The 18,942-nt window shown below is 50.9% G+C and overlaps 3 protein-coding genes across 9 annotated transcripts; 2 read left to right on the top strand and 1 right to left on the bottom strand.

The window, feature by feature from the left end:
• The first annotated feature begins 66 nt into the window (after positions 1 to 66).
• On the top strand, positions 67 to 1,282 carry mrps18c (mitochondrial ribosomal protein S18C). The gene is made up of 6 exons (XM_079364970.1): positions 67 to 176; positions 332 to 378; positions 456 to 539; positions 880 to 937; positions 1,015 to 1,074; positions 1,160 to 1,282. Exons 1-6 carry the CDS (start codon positions 116 to 118, stop codon positions 1,234 to 1,236), a joined length of 387 nt encoding a protein of 128 aa, XP_079221096.1. The 5' UTR covers positions 67 to 115; the 3' UTR covers positions 1,237 to 1,282.
• A 277-nt stretch (positions 1,283 to 1,559) lies between these two features.
• On the bottom strand, positions 1,560 to 5,077 carry abraxas1 (abraxas 1, BRCA1 A complex subunit). Of its 2 annotated transcripts, none has more exons than XM_079364967.1 (9): positions 4,931 to 5,077; positions 3,954 to 4,044; positions 3,843 to 3,879; positions 3,701 to 3,767; positions 3,445 to 3,641; positions 3,250 to 3,369; positions 2,818 to 2,902; positions 2,057 to 2,165; positions 1,560 to 1,908 (listed from the first exon to the last, which is right to left on the bottom strand). In XM_079364967.1, exons 1-9 carry the CDS (start codon positions 5,009 to 5,011, stop codon positions 1,640 to 1,642), a joined length of 1,056 nt encoding a protein of 351 aa, XP_079221093.1. In that variant the 5' UTR covers positions 5,012 to 5,077; the 3' UTR covers positions 1,560 to 1,639. The 2 variants fall into 2 exon arrangements, with proteins under 2 accessions (XP_079221093.1, XP_079221094.1); XM_079364968.1 differs by having other exon boundaries at positions 1,560 to 1,905.
• A 575-nt stretch (positions 5,078 to 5,652) lies between these two features.
• Positions 5,653 to 18,279, top strand: gpat3 (glycerol-3-phosphate acyltransferase 3). Of its 6 annotated transcripts, none has more exons than XM_079364949.1 (14): positions 5,653 to 5,760; positions 6,826 to 7,005; positions 7,371 to 7,437; positions 11,330 to 11,618; positions 11,740 to 11,814; positions 11,884 to 11,973; positions 12,056 to 12,149; positions 12,218 to 12,333; positions 12,419 to 12,474; positions 12,565 to 12,650; positions 12,733 to 12,861; positions 13,788 to 13,867; positions 14,195 to 14,294; positions 18,118 to 18,279. In XM_079364949.1, the coding sequence occupies exons 2-14, from the start codon at positions 6,862 to 6,864 to the stop codon at positions 18,262 to 18,264; spliced, it is 1,473 nt and encodes a 490-aa protein (XP_079221075.1). In that variant the 5' UTR covers positions 5,653 to 5,760; positions 6,826 to 6,861; the 3' UTR covers positions 18,265 to 18,279. The 6 variants fall into 6 exon arrangements, with proteins under 6 accessions (XP_079221075.1, XP_079221074.1, XP_079221079.1 ...); XM_079364948.1 differs by having other exon boundaries at positions 18,064 to 18,279; XM_079364953.1 differs by lacking the exon at positions 18,118 to 18,279 and adding an exon at positions 17,824 to 17,869.
• The last annotated feature ends 663 nt before the right edge of the window (positions 18,280 to 18,942 follow it).

Below are 18,942 nucleotides of genomic sequence, written 5' to 3'. Positions count from 1 at the left end.
CATGTTATAAAGTCAGTCTGATTGTTTAGTTTTAGGCGGAACCAATCATTTGAACAGTCAGAGGAGCACCGCCGGAAGTTGTTTCCCACAACATCCGGTCCCGTGTCAGGTCAAAATGTCCGCGCTGAGAGGGTTACAGCTCCGGATAAAGCCTCTGTTATCATCAACACACAGCAGTAAGCCTCCTTTACGTCTCTGTGCTACATGCAGAACAACTACAGCTTACTTCCGGTCACGTGAACTGAACCGTTAATTCACTGAGCTTTAAACGACAGGTAGTGCTAACGTTAGCATGCGAGCTAACTGTGTGTGTGTGTGTGTGTTCCTGCAGGTTTGAGGAGCATCTCCTCAGAAGCTGCTCAGCACAAACAGGAAGTGGTAAGTATTTACGCTCACCGGGTGATGATCGCTAACGTCATGACGTCATGATTGAAGATTTGTGTCGGTTTTTGAAGCTCGTGCAGATGGAGAACCCGTACAAAGATCCTCAGAAAGGATGCATCCTCTGCAGCGTCACTGTGGACTTCAAAAACGTCCAGGTGAGGAATCTTAGACTCACTTAGACCCGGTCCTGACCTGTAGACCCGGTCCTGACCTGTAGACCCGGTCCTGACCTGCATACCCGGTCCTGACCTGTAGACCCGGTCCTGCGTCAGACTCAGACCTGATCCTGACCTGCAGACCCGGTCCTGACCTGTAGACCCAGACCTGACCTGCTGACCCGGTCCTGACCTGTAGACCCAGACCTGATCCTGACCTGCAGACCCTGACCTGCAGACCCGGTCCTGACCTGCAGACCCGGTCCTGACCTGTAGACCCAGACCTGATCCTGCTGTTTGACTTGTTAAATGTGTGACCTCTGACCTTTGACCTCTCCAGCTGCTGTCTCAGTTCGTCTCTCCTCACACGGGCAGGATTTACGGCAGACACCTGACAGGTGAGCAGCTGAGTGACGTCACGTTCAGGTGTCGTGCCTGGCCGCGGGTTCACGTGTCCCTGTGTTTTGTCTTGCAGGCTTGTGTGGCAGGAAACAGAAGGAAGTGTCTAAAGCGATAAAGAAAGCTCACTCGCTGGGTAAATGCACCTTTAAAGAGTGAACAGGATTATTACTTATTTGGATTATTGATTATTGATTATTGTTGACGTGTTTGTCCTGCAGGTTTCATGTCGGTGACTCACAAACATCCACAGTTCATGAAGGATCCAAACATCTGCAGCGTCAAACAGCTGGAGTAGAGGATCACACTGTTTCCTGTTTGTTCATTAAAGCTTCTCAAATGTGTCTGACGTCACTTTGTTACCTCCATCTTTAACACTGAGCTGAGAAACAGCACCACCTGGTGGACACACACACACACACACACACACACACACACACACTCACACACGCACACGCACACGCACACGCACACACACACACGTTTTCTTTTATCCCAACCTGAGAGCAAGTCCAGATCCTCTATCAGAGACCTGTAGAGGGCTCAGACCCTAGAGACCCCAGAGGTCTGTAGGAGGCTCAGAGACCCCCTGAGGAGACTCTGTCACTTGATGAAGACGACTTCAGAGTGTTAGAAAAACATGTTTATTCAGTTTATTAAATATATACCTATAAAAACAGCCCCCCCCCCCCCCCCCCAAATCAGGATTTGCTCTTCCTGCGTTTCCTCTCACTCCCCGGCAGCGTTTCCTTCGGCCTCTTCAGGGCCAGCCTCCTGGCCGGCTCACAAAGGGTTTCCTGAGTCTGGTCTGGTGTTGGGTTGGGGGGGGAGCAGCAGACCTCGGGGACAGGAAACCCGTCCAGGTCCAGAGTCTGAGTGTGGAACAGGGGCGAGCAGCAGAACAGGGCTCGGACCGCCTCGTGCAGCCGCAGGTTCTTCTTCTGCTCCGACCCCTCCTCGTCTGCTCCTGCTGACGGACACAGACACACCGTTAATGACCCGGGTCGAACCAGACCTCAGACCTGCACTCAGCCTGTCTCACACACAAGCAGCAGTGTGTGTGTGTGTGTGTGTGTGTGAGAGACAGGCTGAGGATTCATAGGAGACATGACAGGAACCTCGGTGTCCTCGGCTCCTCCTCTCTCTCAGTCTCGTCCTCAGAGACGACACGTCCACCTGCAGAGCTTCCAGCAGCCGCTCGCTCTGCTGCACCTGGCTGCACGCTTTCTGCACACACACACACACACACACACACACACACACAGACAGAGACACACACACACACACACACACACACACACACACACACACAGAGACACACACACACACACACACACACACAGACACACACAGACACACACACACACACACACACACAGAGACACACACACACACAGAGACACACAGACACACACACACAGACACACACACACACACAGACACACACACACACACAGAGACACACACACACACAGAGACACACAGACACACACACACACAGACACACACACACACAGACACACACAGACACACACACACACACACACACACAGAGACACACACACACACAGAGACACACAGACACACACACACACAGACACACACACACAGACACACACACACACACAGACACACACACACACACACACACACAGAGACACAGACACACACAGAGACACACACACACAGGAGAATGTTTCAGAATTGTTTGTGGTCACTTTAAAGAGCTCTCAGGTAAACAGAAACAGAAATGTGAAATATCACACATGCCAGAAGTGTGTGTCTGTGTGTGTGTGTGTGTGTGTGTGTGTGTGTGTGTGTGTGTGTGTGTGTGTGTGTGTGTGTGTGTGTGTGTGTGTGTGTGTGTGTGTGTGTTCACCTGCAGCTCCTCCTGCAGAGACTCGTTCATGTTGTTCACCTCGCTCACGTCTCTCAGCAGCCCGTCAGACGAGAAGAACTTTGACCTGAAACCACAGAAGAAGACAATGAGACACACACGGGGGTGTGTGTGTGTGTGTGTGTGTGTGTGTGTGTGTGTCTCTGTGTGTGTGTGTGTGTCTGTGTGTGTGTGTGTGTCTCTGTGTGTGTGTGTGTGTGTGTGTGTGTGTGTGTGTGTGTCTGTGTGTCTCTGTGTGTGTGTGTGTGTATGTGTGTGTGTGTGTGTGTGTGTCTGTGTGTGTGTGTGTGTGTGTGTGTGTGTGTGTGTCTGTGTGTGTGTGTGTGTGTGTGTGTGTGTCTGTGTGTGTGTGCGTGTGTGTGTGTGTGTGTGTGTGTGTCTCTGTGTGTGTGTGTGTGTGTGTGTGTGTGTTACCCGTGTTTCTTCATGGTCACGTTGTAACCTGCTGCAGAACACGGAGCAGAGACCTTCCAGTACGCCAGCTGCTCCAGTAAACCCAGATTGTTGACCAGAACCGGGACGTTCTGGAACCTCCTGCAGGAGAACCACAGAGTCAGAACCTGCTGAAGAACCCCACGTGTGTTCTGACGCGTGCAAACATCACGTGACCTGCTGCGGGAGGTGAAGGCGGCGTACTCGGTCCTGTGCGTGGACCCGGCGGGCGTCAGCCTGCTGGGCGTCAGCAGGACAAAGACCATGTGTGGGTTGGACAGAGACGCCTTGAGTCTCTCGTGGACCAGCTTCTCTCTGAAGCTCATCTGCTGCTCCGTGTTCCTGCGCTGCCGGTACCACCCGATCACGCTCTCCTGAGACACAACACATCAACACCTGGACCCACCCACACCTCGCATGTTTCATCTTCTACCTGCTTATTGTCTGCCAGGAGCGTCCGCACGGCGTCCACGTCCACGTCTCCGACCCCGTCATGTAACCTGCAGACCCAGAGGAAGGACGTGAGATCAGCTGACCCGGCTCAGGCCACGATGAAGGACGGTGTGTGTACTCACTGGTTGGGTCTGGAGCAGGCGATGTGCTTCTGCACGTCTGGTGAGATAAATGAGGAAACTGATGACAGAATGTTCTGGAGGACCGAGGATGTAGGTCTGTCATGAACTCACTGTAAGTCTCCTCGATGTGGATCTGATCCGCCTGAGAGTCGCTGATGGTGACCTGCTCCTCGAACCGGCTCTCTCCCAGGAGCAGACCTTCCTGTGACATCACAGAGATACAACAGTGAAGTTTGTCTCAGGTCTGCGTCCCGACCGTCTTCAGGGCACGAGTCAGACCTGAACCTGGGACCAAGGCGTTTAATCGCTGCTCCCTTTACTCTGAACGAATCACAGAAACCCCTGAATCTCATGGAGCTGCTCTGATTGGAGGATTCTGAGAGCATGTGAAACACACACATGGCTGTAAATGTTTCTCCTGATGCGTTTGTGGACCTCTGATTAAACACCGTCGATTGATTGACAATATTCAGTGTGATGCAATTTGTTCCTGGGCTGGTGAAGGGACGAGCTTCCTACTCTGTCTCTGATTGGCTGACTTGTGCTGGACGGGTCACTCCACCTCGGCACTTCGTTGCCCCTCGGCAGGACTCGGGAAGTGCCCTGACACCTCTCCAGAACCACTTCAGTCTTTTGGACTTGAACCTTCCGGGTCCTCACGGACTGAGCTTCAGCTGACTATGTGCCGAATCATCCAGTAAACTCGTGTGCTTATGATGATGTCATCTGTCATGTATGAACACCTGTGCACGCTCTTCAAACACAGGTGTCACGTTAATGCGTGTGTTTTATTAATGAGGTCCGGTAGGCGGGGACAGATGGCGACGCAGGAAGTTGAATTAAATAAAGTTATTTTGGCCTTTTAGCATCTTTGAATCAAATCCAGGCTTCTAGTAAAGACTGAAATAGTTTTAAAGTAAAAAGTTAAACGAGAATTTATCATCTAGAAAGTTTGCAAACACCGTGAAGACTCTTCTTCTTCTTCTGTGCATGATTTCCTCTTTAACCGGAAGTGCTTGGAGCTAAACGCCACGCGCATTAAACCAGCACGTGGTGGTTTTATTAAATATGAATAAAGTGTTTCTTACCACGTCTGAATCACTGTTAACATGCTGGAACATCAGCGAGGCTAACACGATCCCTGACATCCGCACCGTCGGCTCCGCCATGTTGATTGTTGTGGACTACAAAAATGGCGTCAGACGTGTCACTGAAGCGCAAAGTTAGCGCAGTAAAATCCCGCGTTTAAGAAAAGTCTGTAATAAGTTTCCTCTTTTCTGTTTATATTTTTTAGAACAATATCCAGTTTTTATATTAATATATATTTTTATTTTAAATAATTATTTATGATTATGAGCTGTTTTTGGATTTAAAAAAGGTTGCTTACATTTCAAAGGAAAACAGATGAATACTTCATGTACGTTAAATTTAATATCTGGTAAAATCTTACATTCATAAATGTAAATTACCAAAATAAAAACCCACTTCCTGGTTTTCCATAACTCCCTAAAAGAAAAAAAAAATTACATCTTTGAATTAGTTCACCTAGTTTGAAAGTTTTATTTAAGATGTTTTACATAATTTACATAATTTATTAAGTATGGATGAAATTATTTTGTAAATGTAAACTTAGTTAAATGTTTTTTTATTTTGTCATTTAGCTTCTTTTTTTGCTTCATCTATTATTTATAATAAAGGTACAATGAAATCAATGTTTAATCGAAAATAAATTAATATAAAAGAACAAACGATGTAACAAAATAAAAAAATCTGCATATTTGTTTGCGCAGCCCGCCGTGATGACGCGAAAGAGGGGGCGTGGCTTTAACCGCCCACTGAGCTGGCTCTCCGCCGGAATGCAGACTCCAGTTTCTCCGCTTGAACGGGACACAGCTGGGTCCGTCCCAGCTCCTGGAAGGTATTTATCCTTTAACATGATTTAACATGAAGTCTTCTGACACCGACAGGACTCTGTAGGACTCTTTGTGTTCCTGTGACGTCACATGTAGAGATAACTAACGGTTCAGTCTGTTTACAGCGGACTTCACTTCAGTTCAACCAGAGAAGAAGAAGTCTGTTTATTTACTTTGATAGTTTGATGAACGCTGCAGCACATCTGAATGTCAACTGTTTATTATAATAAGTCAACATGATCAATAATGATCGATTACATTCACGCAGATATAACACCTCAGATATTTGTCAGATATTTCATCTTTAGTTTGGGACCTGTTTCTAACTCGACCTGTTCCTTCAGTTTGTTGTTTAAGAGTCAGTTTCTTTCATTCTTTTATACAGATATCATTAAATGCCTTCATGATATCAGGTATACATCAGGTATATGTGTATATATGTGTGTGTGTGTGGATCCTGTCGTGTTTCATTGACCCTGTCTCTCTGTCTGTGTCTCTGTCTCTCTGTCTGTCTCTCTGTCTGTCTGTCTCTCTGTCTGTCTGTCTCTCTGTCTGTCTCTCTGTCTGTCTGTGTCTCTGTCTGTCTGTCTCTCTGTCTGTCTCTCTGTCTGTCTCTCTGTCTGTCTGTCTCTCTCTCTGTCTGTCTCTCTGTCTGTCTGTCTCTCTGTCTGTGTCTCTGTCTCTCTGTCTGTCTCTCTGTCTGTCTGTGTCTCTGTCTGTCTGTCTCTCTGTCTGTCTCTCTGTCTGTCTGTGTCTCTGTCTGTCTGTCTCTCTGTCTGTCTCTCTGTCTGTCTCTCTGTCTGTCTCTCTGTCTGTCTGTCTCTCTCTCTGTCTGTCTCTCTGTCTGTCTGTCTCTCTGTCTGTCTCTCTGTCTGTGTCTCTGTCTCTCTGTCTGTCTCTCTGTCTGTCTGTGTCTCTGTCTGTCTGTCTCTCTGTCTGTCTCTCTGTCTGTCTCTCTGTCTGTCTGTCTCTCTCTCTGTCTGTCTCTCTGTCTGTCTGTCTCTCTGTCTGTCTCTCTGTCTGTCTCTCTGTCTGTCTGTCTGTCTGTCCGTCCCTCCGTCTGTTCACAGATGATGACGTGACCTGCTAGCTCTCAGCTGTTGGAGATGGAGGACGTGTGGTCTGTGGCTGCTGGACTCTTCCAGGTGTGGATGTTCACCGTGCTCTTCCTCATCATGCTGCCCGCCATGTTCGGCCTCTCTCTGGGGGTCACCGGGGTCTACATCCAGGTCCTGGTCAAAATCCTGGAGGTAACAGAAGTTTAGACGAGTGGAGTATAAATCAAATATCAGACCTTCTTTGATGCCAAGGCAACAAATATAAAAGTCCTGATGTTGGGAAATGTTTGTTTACACTGGTCAAAAACTGCACCCAGCCGTCGAGCTGCATGCTGTCCTCTGCTGCCCACCTGAGGTCAAAACGCTTCAGCTCTAAACTACAAGTGCTGCTGGAGCTTGTAGTTTTGAAAGACGTGATGTTGTAAAACTCCTGACATCCTGAAACGCAGCCGAGGAGTCACAGAGTTTATTTGTACACTTCTTTCTTCATCTGTTTGGTGCACAGTGATGAAATGTGCAGCAGCAGGCATTGTGTCAAAAGTCCTCTGTGTTTGCAGTGGGCCACCATACGGATCCAGAGAGGCCGACAGGAGCAGCCCAGCGTACCTGTACCTCTGCCCACAGGTGAGTCAGACACACAACTACGACAGGACAAACACTGAGATCTTCATTCTCCTCTTCATCATGTGTGTGAAGTGTGTTGTTGTAAATCCACTCTGATCCTGTATTTGATCATGTCTATAAACCCCTCTATTTCAGCCCTGCTCAGAACAGGCTGTTTCTGTGTCTGTAGCTTTAAATATGTAAATGAGCTGTGTCTGACCACGCCCCCTCTCTGGAAGGGCTCGGGTGTACTCGCTGCTTTCTGGCTCCATGTCCTATTGTTTACGGTGAGAAGGCAGACTCAGAGGGCAGAACAAACACCTAGCTGTGGGAGTGTCACCCACCTGGGGGAGGGGCTACTGCCCTTTGTGATGTCATGAAGGGAACATCTCCAAACGGCCTGTTTGAGCTTACATGTTCTGAAGAAGAGAGGATGGACTTCTCTCATCATTGTAGACAGATAGAGACACATGTTAGAGGAACATGGAGGACTCATAACCTCAAACCCTCTTCCCCACAGGAGGTCTCCTCTCATTGGTTGATCAGAGCGAGGTGAGCAGACAGTCTAATGTAACAGCTCATGATTCTCTCATGACTCTGAGAGCATCAGGAGGTGATGGGAGCTTCTCATGGTGGTTGTGGGTTAAACGCTGCCTCATGTGGGTTTGTGTTGTTGTGTACTTCCCCGTCTTGTTGTGATGTTTACAGTTTAATCGTCTGACCTCTTGACCTTTCTGTGTCGGGGCGGCTGAACCTGGACACCTGAATCCATTCTTCACTTCATCCTGGAGACCAAAGCGCTCACGCCACCATGAAGACAAACGTCCTCCTGGTGAAACGTGCTCAGAGGTTCATCTGTCCCAGCAGCACTTTGTTCACCACGTCTCTCCCAGACGACAGAACGCAGCGTTTGATTGGCTGTGACGGAGCAGCTGAAGACATGTGGGCACACCGTGTGCTGCCGTGTGAGGGATTTGTTTCCGCTTCAGACAGATCATGTGACGCAGCGTGTGTGTGTGTGTGTGTGTGTGTGTGTGTGTGTGTGTGTGTGTGTGTGTGTGTGTGAGAGAGAGAGAGAGTTGGGGCTGTGCATTGGCCAGTTTCAGCGTTGGGGAGTATCGTGGAAACACTCGTCTCACACTGATGATGCAACAGCTGATTACATAACTGTAGTCAAACAGTGTGTGTGTGTGTGTGTGTGTGTGTGTGTGTGTGTGTGTATACTGGTATTCTGAAAGACTGCAGCCCTGGAAAGCTTTGATACCAAAACAGTGAAAAAGTGAAAACAATGAAGCCGTGGAAGAACAAAGAACAGACAGTCTGTAGAGGTGGCGTGCAGACAGTCTGTAGAGGTGGCGTGCAGACAGTCTGTAGAGGTGGCGTGCAGACAGTCTGTAGAGGTGGCGTGCAGACAGTCTGTAGAGGTGGCGTGCAGACAGTCTGTAGAGGTGGCGTGCAGACAGTCTGTAGAGGTGGCGTGCAGACAGTCTGTAGAGGTGGCGTGCAGACAGTCTGTAGAGGTGGCGTGCAGACAGTCTGTAGAGGTGGCGTGCAGACAGTCTGTAGAGGTGGCGTGCAGACAGTCTGTAGAGACGGCGTGCAGACAGTCTGTAGAGGTGGCGTGCAGACAGTCTGTAGAGACGGCGTGCAGACAGTCTGTAGAGGTGGCGTGCAGACAGTCTGTAGAGGTGGCGTGCAGACAGTCTGTAGAGGTGGCGTGCAGACAGTCTGTAGAGGTGGCGTGCAGACAGTCTGTAGAGGTGGCGTGCAGACAGTCTGTAGAGGTGGCGTGCAGACAGTCTGTAGAGGTGGCGTGCAGACAGTCTGTAGAGGTGGCGTGCAGACAGTCTGTAGAGGTGGCGTGCAGACAGTCTGTAGAGGTGGCGTGCAGACAGTCTGTAGAGGTGGCGTGCAGACAGTCTGTAGAGGTGGCGTGCAGACAGTCTGTAGAGGTGGCGTGCAGACAGTCTGTAGAGGTGGCGTGCAGACAGTCTGTAGAGGTGGCGTGCAGACAGTCTGTAGAGATGGCGTGCAGACAGTCTGTAGAGGTGGCGTGCAGACAGTCTGTAGAGGTGGCGTGCAGACAGTCTGTAGAGGTGGCGTGCAGACAGTCTGTAGAGGTGGCGTGCAGACAGTCTGTAGAGGTGGCGTGCAGACAGTCTGTAGAGATGGCGTGCAGACAGTCTGTAGAGGTGGCGTGCAGACAGTCTGTAGAGGTGGCGTGCAGACAGTCTGTAGAGGTGGCGTGCAGACAGTCTGTAGAGATGGGGTGCAGACAGTCTGTAGAGGTGGCGTGCAGACAGTCTGTAGAGATGGGGTGCAGACAGTCTGTAGAGGTGGGGTGCAGACAGTCTGTAGAGATGGCGTGCAGACAGACACACACACACACACACACACACACACACACACACAGCTTCCTCTTCAGTGTGTCAGGGGAAGTGAAGGGGTTAAATGAGAGGTCAGCGTTCTCGTGATCGTCAGGCTGCCTCAACATAAAGGTACACTGTTCTTCACTGCAGCTGCTTCTAATCTCATCTCAAGCTTTCCAACGAGCACCTCCACACACACACACACACACACACACACACACACACACACACACACACACACACGCACACACACGCACACACACACACACACACACACACACACACACACACACACACACACGCACACGAGGATGCCTTAACAACCTTCACTCCGACCATGAGGCCAGACTCAGCTGTCACTACGAGGCGGACGCTGTCTTCACGAGACACAGCAGTGTTTATCTAAAGCTGAAAACACAAGTTAATGTGTCACATGTCTGAAGTTACACAACGTCCCACTCAGGATTTAACACACTGTCTGTGCAAGAGTGTGTGTGTGTGTGTGTAAAAGTGTGTCTCCTCCCTCTTTCATCAAGCTACAGTGAAGGTTCATCCCTGAGTTAATGTGTCGAGACCAAGCAGCAGTTTATAAATAAAGCTGAATCACAAGTGTAACATCCTGCAGTACCTGGAGTGTCCACTAGAGGCTGGCTGCAGTACCTGGAGTGTCCACTAGAGGCTGGCTGCAGTTCCTGGAGTGTCCACTAGAGGCTGGCTGCAGTACCTGGAGTGTCCACTAGAGGCTGGCTGCAGTTCCTGGAGTGTCCACTAGAGGCTGGCTGCAGTACCTGGAGTGTCCACTAGAGGCTGGCTGCAGTACCTGGAGTGTCCACTAGAGGCTGGCTGCAGTTCCTGGAGTGTCCACTAGAGGCTGGCTGCAGTACCTGGAGTGTCCACTAGAGGCTGGCTGCAGTTCCTGAAGTGTCCACTAGAGGCTGGCTGCAGCAGCACAGGAAGCTCCAGCTCTCAGGCTGTCGTTAGCTTGACTCAGAGTTAGCCTGAGACAGCATTTCCAGCACGGAGACCGCCATCCATGGGACTCCAGCGCCCCCTGCAGGGACACACGGGGGACTCCAGCGCCCCCTGCAGGAACACACGGGGGACTCCAGCGCCCCATGCAGGGACACACGGGGGACTCCAGCGCCCCCTGCAGGAACACACGGGGGACTCCAGCGCCCCATGCAGGGACACACGGGGACTCTAGCGCCCCCTGCAGGGACACACGGGGGACTCCAGCGCCCCCTGCAGGGACACACGGGGGACTCCAGCGCCCCCTGCAGGGACACACAGGGGACTCCAGCGCCCCCTGCAGGAACACACAGGGGACTCCAGCGCCCCCTGCAGGGACACACAGGGACTCCAGCGCCCCCTGCAGGGGCACACGGGGGACTCCAGCGCCCCCTGCAGGGGCACACGGGGGACTCCAGCGCCCCCTGCAGGGTCTACACACGGGGGTTTTAACGGACTGGACTGTTTTGATTGGTCTGTTTTGATTGGTCTGTTTTGATTGGTCTGTTTTGATTGGTTTGTCCGGTGTCACTCAGGGATCATTGAGCGGGCGGAGGGCACGATGGCGGAGGAGCTGGAGCAGCTGAGGCGCTCTCGGTCTCTGGACGGCGGCGAGTTCGCCCTCAGCGACGTCTTCTACTTCTTCAAGAAAGGTGTGGAGAGCATCGTGGACGACCAGGTGACGCAGCGCTTCTCCTCCGAGGAGCTCGCCTCCTGGAACCTCCTCACCAGAACCAACCAGAACTTCCGTTACATCAGCCTCCGCCTCACCGTCTTCTGGGGGCTCGGCGTCTTCGTGCGATACGGCGTCCTCTTCCCCCTCAGGTCAGTCAGCGCGAGGCCGACCTCCTCGTGTCTCTGATCTTTATTTCTGAATCACGCCATGACATCACAACAAAGTTATGACACGCCTCTTCTTGGCGGCGTCCCGTCGTTGTCCTCGCAGGTTAACGCTCGCCATCATCGGCCTCTCCTGGCTCGTGATTGGGACCAGTCTGGTTGGATTCCTGCCGGAGAGCAGGTACACGACGCCGTCACCTGATTGGATGAATCTTTGAAGGTTTTAGATTTGACCTTTGGTCTGTTTCAGCGTGAAGAACTGGCTGAGCGAGCTCGTCCACCTCACGTGTTACAGGATCTGCGCCCGGGGACTGTCGGCGACCATCACCTACCACAACAGGTCAGGCGCCCGTTCTCTCACTCGTGGTTAACCATCGCTCCACGGGTGCACAGCGTCACCTCACCGTCTTCTTCCCCCGCAGACAGAACAAACCTCAGAAAGGAGGAATCTGCGTCGCCAACCACACCACGCCCATCGACGTGGTCATCCTGGCCAACGACGGCTGCTACGCCATGGTGAGTAACATCCGCCGCCATTCCAGGTGTCGCCGCGTGATGACGTCATCACTCGGTCTCGTCCTCAGGTGGGTCAGGTCCACGGAGGTCTGATGGGGGTCATTCAGAGGTCGATGTCGAGGTCGTGTCCTCACGTGTGGTTCGAGAGGTCGGAGATGAGGGATCGGCACGCCGTGACCAGCAGGTGAGAGAGAGAGAGAGGGGGCGGGATCATAAACGGCGTGCGGTAACGTTCTAGAAGCTCTGAACGTCTGTGATTCGCTCTGCAGGCTGAGAGGTCACGTCGCAGCGAGGACCAAACTTCCCATCCTCATATTTCCTGAAGGTCAGAGTCTGAAACCTCGTGGCGGTGGCGGCGGCGGCGGCGATGATGAGGTTTGGCGGTTTGGATAACCTGTGTCTCTGCTCGTAACAGGAACGTGCGTCAACAACACGTCTGTGATGATGTTTAAGAAGGGAAGCTTCGAGATCGGAGGGACCATCTACCCGGTCGCCATCAAGGTGAGACGCTTCCTTTGTTTTTATCAGGTCAGAAGAGAAGCACCTGTTTTTACCCATGATCCTCTCTGTCTGTGTGTCTCAGTACGACCCTCGGTTCGGCGATGCCTTTTGGAACAGCAGTAAATTCAACATGGTCAGTTACCTGCTCCGCATGATGACCAGCTGGGCCATCGTGGTCAACGTGTGGTACCTCCCCCCCATGACCATCCAGGTACGCCTGACACCTGTCCGTCACAAAGCCCGCCGCCGTGGTTTCTCCAATCAACACGCTCGTCTGTCGACCTTTCGTACAGTCTTTAGCAACATGAACCTTTCTGACAGATATTTAGCCCGTTTCCACCCAGCGGTCCGGTACGGATCGGTACGGTTCGGTTCGATTAAGCCTGATCCCGTTTGTGTTTCCACAGCCACTCGTGACCTGTTTGGTAGGCGGCGTGTAAGCCGGATGACGATAGCCGCTATTTAAATAGCGTCACATGATAGCAGCTAACAGCTAACCGCTAACTGCTAACAGCTAACTGCTAACAGCTAACCGCTAACTAATAAATTCAACAAAGGAGAAAAACGCTCCACAAACCAAACCAACGCTGGAGACATCCAGCAGGTCATCTCCTCTGTCACTGTCATGTGACTCTTTATTACAAGAACTCAATCCAGCTTTGTTTCAGAGAAGGCTGTGAGCGGCGAGGACAAATACACACGTAAACAATCAGCTGTGTATCTATACACGGCGGGGTTGTGTTTACCGCTGTCACACAGGAAGTGACCATTCTTTCAACCAATCAGAGGACTGCAGTGTTTAGCTCCACCTTTTCGGGTCGGATCGACATTCTTGGCCCCCCAACAGAAGGGTCCCAAAAAGTGGGACGGTACGGATCGGTTATTTGGGAATCTTTCCCGGGATTAGTCGATGGAAACACTGCAAAACGCGCACCGTACTGAGACGAACCGATCCGGACCGCTCGGTGGAAACGGGGCTTATTTCAAAATGAAAGCACACAAGAAGTTAAGTACTGTGTGTGTGTGTGTGTGTGTGTGTGTGTGTGTGTGTGTGTGTGTGTGTGTGTGTGTGTGTGTGTGTGTGTGTGTGTGTGTGTGTGTGTGTGTGTGTGTGTGTGTGTGTGTGTGTGTAAACAGGACGGTGAGGATGCAGCTCAGTTTGCAAACAGAGTGAAATCTGCCATAGCTGATCAGGGAGGACTGCTGGACCTGGCCTGGTGAGAACAAACTGATAACTGCTCTCATATCTGGCAAACCCAAGGGCGTCCAAAACGGCCTTCAAAGCCCCGCCTACCTTCTCTGGTCCAATCAGATCCAGAGCATTCAGGAGCAGAATCTAAAGTTAGAAGGAGGACATACTGGCTGCTGCATTGTTGTCAGAGAAGCTTCAACACAGCAGGTTTCCTTCATGATCACACAGGAAGAGAGCAGCTCTCTGATTGGCTGACTGATCACACAGGAAGAGAGCAGCTCTCTGATTGGCTGATTGATCACAGAGGAAGAGAGCAGCTCTCTGATTGGCTGATGTTTGTTCTGTGTTTTAGGGACGGCGGTCTGAAGAGAGGGAAGGTGAAGGACTCGTTCAAAGAGGAACAGCAGAAGATGTACAGCAGCATCATCGCGGGACCAAACGGAGCCCAGCGAGTGTGTGAGGAGGTCACAGAGGAGCCGTGACACACACACACACACACACACACACACACACACACACACGGAAACTTCTGTCTCTTTTTTTACTCCTTTAAGTCTTATTCTGCTGGTTGTCCAGCTCGGCCTCGGTTTTGAGGTCTTGTGTGTGTGTGTGTGTGTGTGTGTGTGTGTGTGTGTAGGAGTGTGCTCCCCCCAGCAGGGGGCAGCAGAAGACAACACTTCTTCCTCCTGACTGTCAGAGAAACTTGTGAGCAGCTGGATCTTTAAACGTTTCACAGAAACAAAAATCTTATTTTCTTATCTTCAATGTTTGTATTTTTTAAATGTTATAAATATATGACATCATCACAAACAAACAGCATCGTCTCCTCCTGTCTGTTAGTGAAGGCCTGAAGGATGGACAGGTGTGTGTGTGTGTGTGTGTGTGTGTGTGTATCAGTGAAGGAAAAATAAGACTTGATCTCCTGGACGAACCGCCATCTGTCCCCCCGACTCTTGTGCGTTCATGTGGTGTCAGACACATCGGAAAAACAAGATCTGAACGCAGCATATCTAACTGTCAGAGGAGCACCTGAACGCAGCATATCTAACTGTCAGAGGAGCACCTGAACGCAGCATATCTGACTGTCAGAGGAGCCCCTGAACGCATCATATCTGACTGTCAGAGGAGCACCTGAACGCATCATATCTAACTGTCAGAGGAGCACCTGAACGCATCATATCTGACTGTCAGAGGAGCACCTGAACGCATCATATCTAACTGTCAGAGGAGCACCTGAACGCATCATATCTAACTGTCAGAGGAGCACCTGAACGCATCATATCTAACTGTCAGAGGAGCCCCTGAACGCATCATATCTGACTGTCAGAGGAGCACCTGAACGCATCATATCTAACTGTCAGAGGAGCACCTGAACGCATCATATCTAACTGTCAGAGGAGCACCTGAACGCAGCATATCTGACTGTCAGAGGAGCACCTGAACGCAGCATATCTATCTGTCAGAGGAGCACCTGAACGCATCATATCTAACTGTCAGAGGAGCACCTGAACGCAGCATATCTAACTGTCAGAGGAGCACCTGAACGCATCATATCTAACTGTCAGAGGAGCACCTGAACGCAGCATATCTAACTGTCAGAGGAGCACCTGAACGCAGCATATCTAACTGTCAGAGGAGCACCTGAACGCATCATATCTGACTGTCAGAGGAGCACCTGAACGCATCATATCTAACTGTCAGAGGAGCACCTGAACGCAGCATATCTGACTGTCAGAGGAGCACCTGAACGCAGCATATCTGACTGTCAGAGGAGCACCTGAACGCATCATATCTAACTGTCAGAGGAGCACCTGAACGCAGCATATCTGACTGTCAGAGGAGCACCTGAACGCAGCATATCTGACTGTCAGAGGAGCACCTGAACGCATCATGTCTCTTGTCTGATGGGTCTCGGGGCTCAGGTGTCTCCTGTCCTGGCGTCCTGCTCACCCGGAGAGCGAGCGCAGTGACATCACTGCAGAGGGGCGGTCACATCTTCTGGTTCATTTCTGTGTCTCGTCCAATCAGATCCTCAAACACTTGAAAAGATTCGTCACAGCCTGGACGAGACGGACGTCATGGCGTGCGGGGCGAGGCGATGAATCGACGGCTGTCCTCACGATCAGCAGGTTCATGAAATCGAGGTTAAACGACACGGCCGCAGCGCACGCCGTCTTGAGGTCACGTGTGGTCGTTGTTATCTCGTCATTTTATCGTCTTGTTCTCAGCAGTTCAGTTCTTCTTCTTCGAGTCATCGTGATGATCACTTCCTGTTTCTCCTCAGCCGTCCAATCAAACGGAGGCAAAAAGGCCCCAAAACAACGGAAAAGGTTCCAGAGGTTCATGAATGCAACACGTTAAAGGTGATCAGTGGGGGGGGGGGTCGGCGTGGGGAGGTCGGTGTGGGGGGGTCGGTGTGGGGGGGTCGGTGTGGGGAAATCGGCGTGGGGGGGTCAGTCTGGAGAGGTCGGCGTGGGGGGGTCGTCCTGGAGAGGTCGGCGTGCGGCCTCAGCCCCCCCCCCCTCGCCCTCGGAGCGGGGGTGGAGGGGGAGGAGCTGCAGACATGTTTAGCGTGACGAGCTTTAATAAAGAAAGCAGCGAGTGTGAAATAACACAGAGTCCTTCTTGCTCCACGCCGCCCCCCCCAGGCCCCGCCCCCTCCTCTCTGCGACCTCGTCTTCCTCCCATCACAGACGCTCACACACAAATGTTTGTTCTCCCCTAACAAGATTGTGAATTATTAATGGGATCTGAAGCCGCTGCTCTAACCCGATTGTGGAGGTGGGATTGTTGGCGAGCGATGCTGCAGCTCGCCATTTCCTGTGATGTATGTGTCTGCACATCTTTACATCCACTTTAATGGGATTCAGATAGATTTCAGACGGACATCATAAAAGGCATCGCTGTGACCCGCCTGTACACTCCATCCGACCCCCCCTGTGCACGCCGCCCTCCCTCTCCTCCCTCTCCTGCCTCCATCGAACGCCCGATACCTTGATTTGATTTCTGTGATCCATACGAGCACGCCGCAGGTACACTAAGTAAATATGAATCTGCAGATTGAACGGCGGGGAGTGTAGTGCACGCAGGACATCATTTAGAGGCCGCCGTGCTGGGAAGAGACCACTCACGGGCTAAATGACTGAAGCCCCTCCCCCCCCCTCGCTCAGACGCACCATTACTGGAGCGTAATGCCTTTAAAGACCTCCAGTAATGTATGGAGGCTGAGGAGGGACAATACAGAGAGCGATCGATAAGAAGCTCCTCGTCCTCATTCAGACACATTCCTTTAATACCCACACAGAGGCCTGCAGCCCCCCCCCCCCCTCCCCGGACCCTGACCCCGCCCCCCCAGAGAGACTTCCTGTAATTCTGGATCCTGTATTTAAATAAGTGGACAATCTTGTTGCTCGTGTTCGTCTTCGTGGTCGACGTTCCCTCTGCTGCTCGAGACGTCTGTTTTATATTCTCAGTCATTTTATTTCTTGACTCTTATTTTGTTAAAAAGAAATAAAAAGGCTGCTTTTAATTTGAAGTGAAGAATAAATAGGATGTGATTATCGAGGCCTACAGTGAATAAAAAAACATCCTGAGACTTTAAATGTTTTTTTCACGTGAAGATTTCCTCTAAAAAAATGTTAATAATTAAAATCATCATGTGATCTCTGATTTTAAGATTTTAAATATTTTAAATATTTTAAATTTGTTCAAATAAAGTGTGTGTGTGTGTGTGTGTGTGTGTGTGTGTCTCCGAGCGGTTCTGACCGTTAGGGGGAAATGTGAGACCGGGCCTTTTTTTCCCAGCATGCCTCTGATTTGCATACACTAATGAAACGAGCTGTAATTGGTCAGAATTGATTTTTTTTTTCCTGCGCTTTGATTGAGCTCCGATTGAGTCTGAAGTTCTTCAAGTGGAGATCTGATTGATTTGAGGTTGAATTCCAGTTTATTCAGTTTAAAAATAATTATGTAGCGGTGCAGTGATTGGATGGGCTGAGCCGCTGACCCCCCCCTCCCCCCCCCCCCCTTCTGTTTGTTATGAGAGGAATCATTTCTGCCGCCACGTCCAATCCGTCCGGCGGCGGCGTCCTGTTTTCCGGGCGCAGGAGGCGGACTCACATGAGAAATGTCCCGCGGCGTGCTACATGAAGGTGTGAAATTGCAGACTCCTCTTTGGCCCCGGCCTCGAGCCTCACAACGTATTTCTTCTTTTATTGACAGAGCGTCCGCCGCTCGCCGACAGCCTCCTCCAACCCTGATTGCTTTTGTTTCCAGGTCACCTCCTATCTATTGCTGCAACTTTTCCAATTTCTCCGGGCTGCTTGTATGAAGACAGAAGGCTCGGCGTGGCGGCGAGGCGACACAAAGGAAACACGGAGGAATCTTCTCCCCGTCACGCTCGACGGAGAGAACGCCTCCTGATTCAACTTCATCAAAGCAATCATCAAATAAACGTCGTGCTTCATTAATAAGAAATTATCTCCGCATGAAGATTAATTACATTAAACTTATGAGAGTCTGTTTTTCCGTACGAATCGGAGCCGGGAGATGATGGATGACGAGAGCGGCGTGATGAATGGAGAAAGCAGCGGAACTAAATTGAAAGTGTACTCATCCGTTCTGCGCTCACAACTAATGATAAATTGAGCGTGTCACGTTCAACAATGCACGCCGGAGCGGGTGACGGCGGTCCACAGGTAGACGCAGGATCAACACCTCCAAACACCAACAAAACGTCTTCATCTCCTCCGTTTGTAGCGCTCACTCAGGCGGCGTGCTGAAACGTGAGGAGGAACGCCGTCGACCCGTTGGATGAATATTCATGAGATAAAATAAGAGTTCATGTTTCAGTCTAAAGGTGGAGCTCATTTTCATTTCTTAAAGCTTGTAAATTTATCTAATCTGGATCCATCTTTAATAAAACATCATCATTCATGATTCAGTTCATAATACGGCGCCCCGGGGCCCCGCCCTCATCTAACGGCTCGGTTTCACATCGCCGCGTCGAGTTTTTACCTCGAACACGTTTCAAGAGAAGGTCGACGCTCGAACTGCGAAAAAGGTTCAAAGGAAGCAGACTTGAGTCCTTCTGCTGGTTCA

Source organism: Symphodus melops (genome assembly GCF_947650265.1).
Source record: "Symphodus melops genome assembly, chromosome: 16".
Classification (NCBI taxonomy): domain Eukaryota; kingdom Metazoa; phylum Chordata; class Actinopteri; order Labriformes; family Labridae; genus Symphodus; species Symphodus melops.
The sequence above is the reverse complement of the archived record's forward strand: the minus strand, read 5'-3'. Positions and strand labels throughout refer to the sequence as shown.

Coding starts and splice junctions, on each gene's coding strand:
- mrps18c (XM_079364970.1), top strand. CDS start 116: ATGTCCGCGCTGAGAGGGTTACAGCTCCGGATAAAGCCTCTGTTATCA. Junction 540..879: donor TGGACTTCAAAAACGTCCAG/GTGAGGAATCTT, acceptor TGACCTCTCCAG/CTGCTGTCTCAGTTCGTCTC. Junction 1,075..1,159: donor AAAGAAAGCTCACTCGCTGG/GTAAATGCACCT, acceptor TTTGTCCTGCAG/GTTTCATGTCGGTGACTCAC.
- abraxas1 (XM_079364967.1), bottom strand. CDS start 5,011: ATGGCGGAGCCGACGGTGCGGATGTCAGGGATCGTGTTAGCCTCGCTG. Junction 3,768..3,842: donor GCCTGCTCCAGACCCAACCA/GTGAGTACACAC, acceptor CTGGGTCTGCAG/GTTACATGACGGGGTCGGAG. Junction 2,903..3,249: donor GTGACCATGAAGAAACACGG/GTAACACACACA, acceptor CTGTGGTTTCAG/GTCAAAGTTCTTCTCGTCTG.
- gpat3 (XM_079364948.1), top strand. CDS start 6,862: ATGGAGGACGTGTGGTCTGTGGCTGCTGGACTCTTCCAGGTGTGGATG. Junction 12,475..12,564: donor CATCCTCATATTTCCTGAAG/GTCAGAGTCTGA, acceptor TGCTCGTAACAG/GAACGTGCGTCAACAACACG. Junction 14,295..18,063: donor GACCAAACGGAGCCCAGCGA/GTGTGTGAGGAG, acceptor TTTTATTGACAG/AGCGTCCGCCGCTCGCCGAC.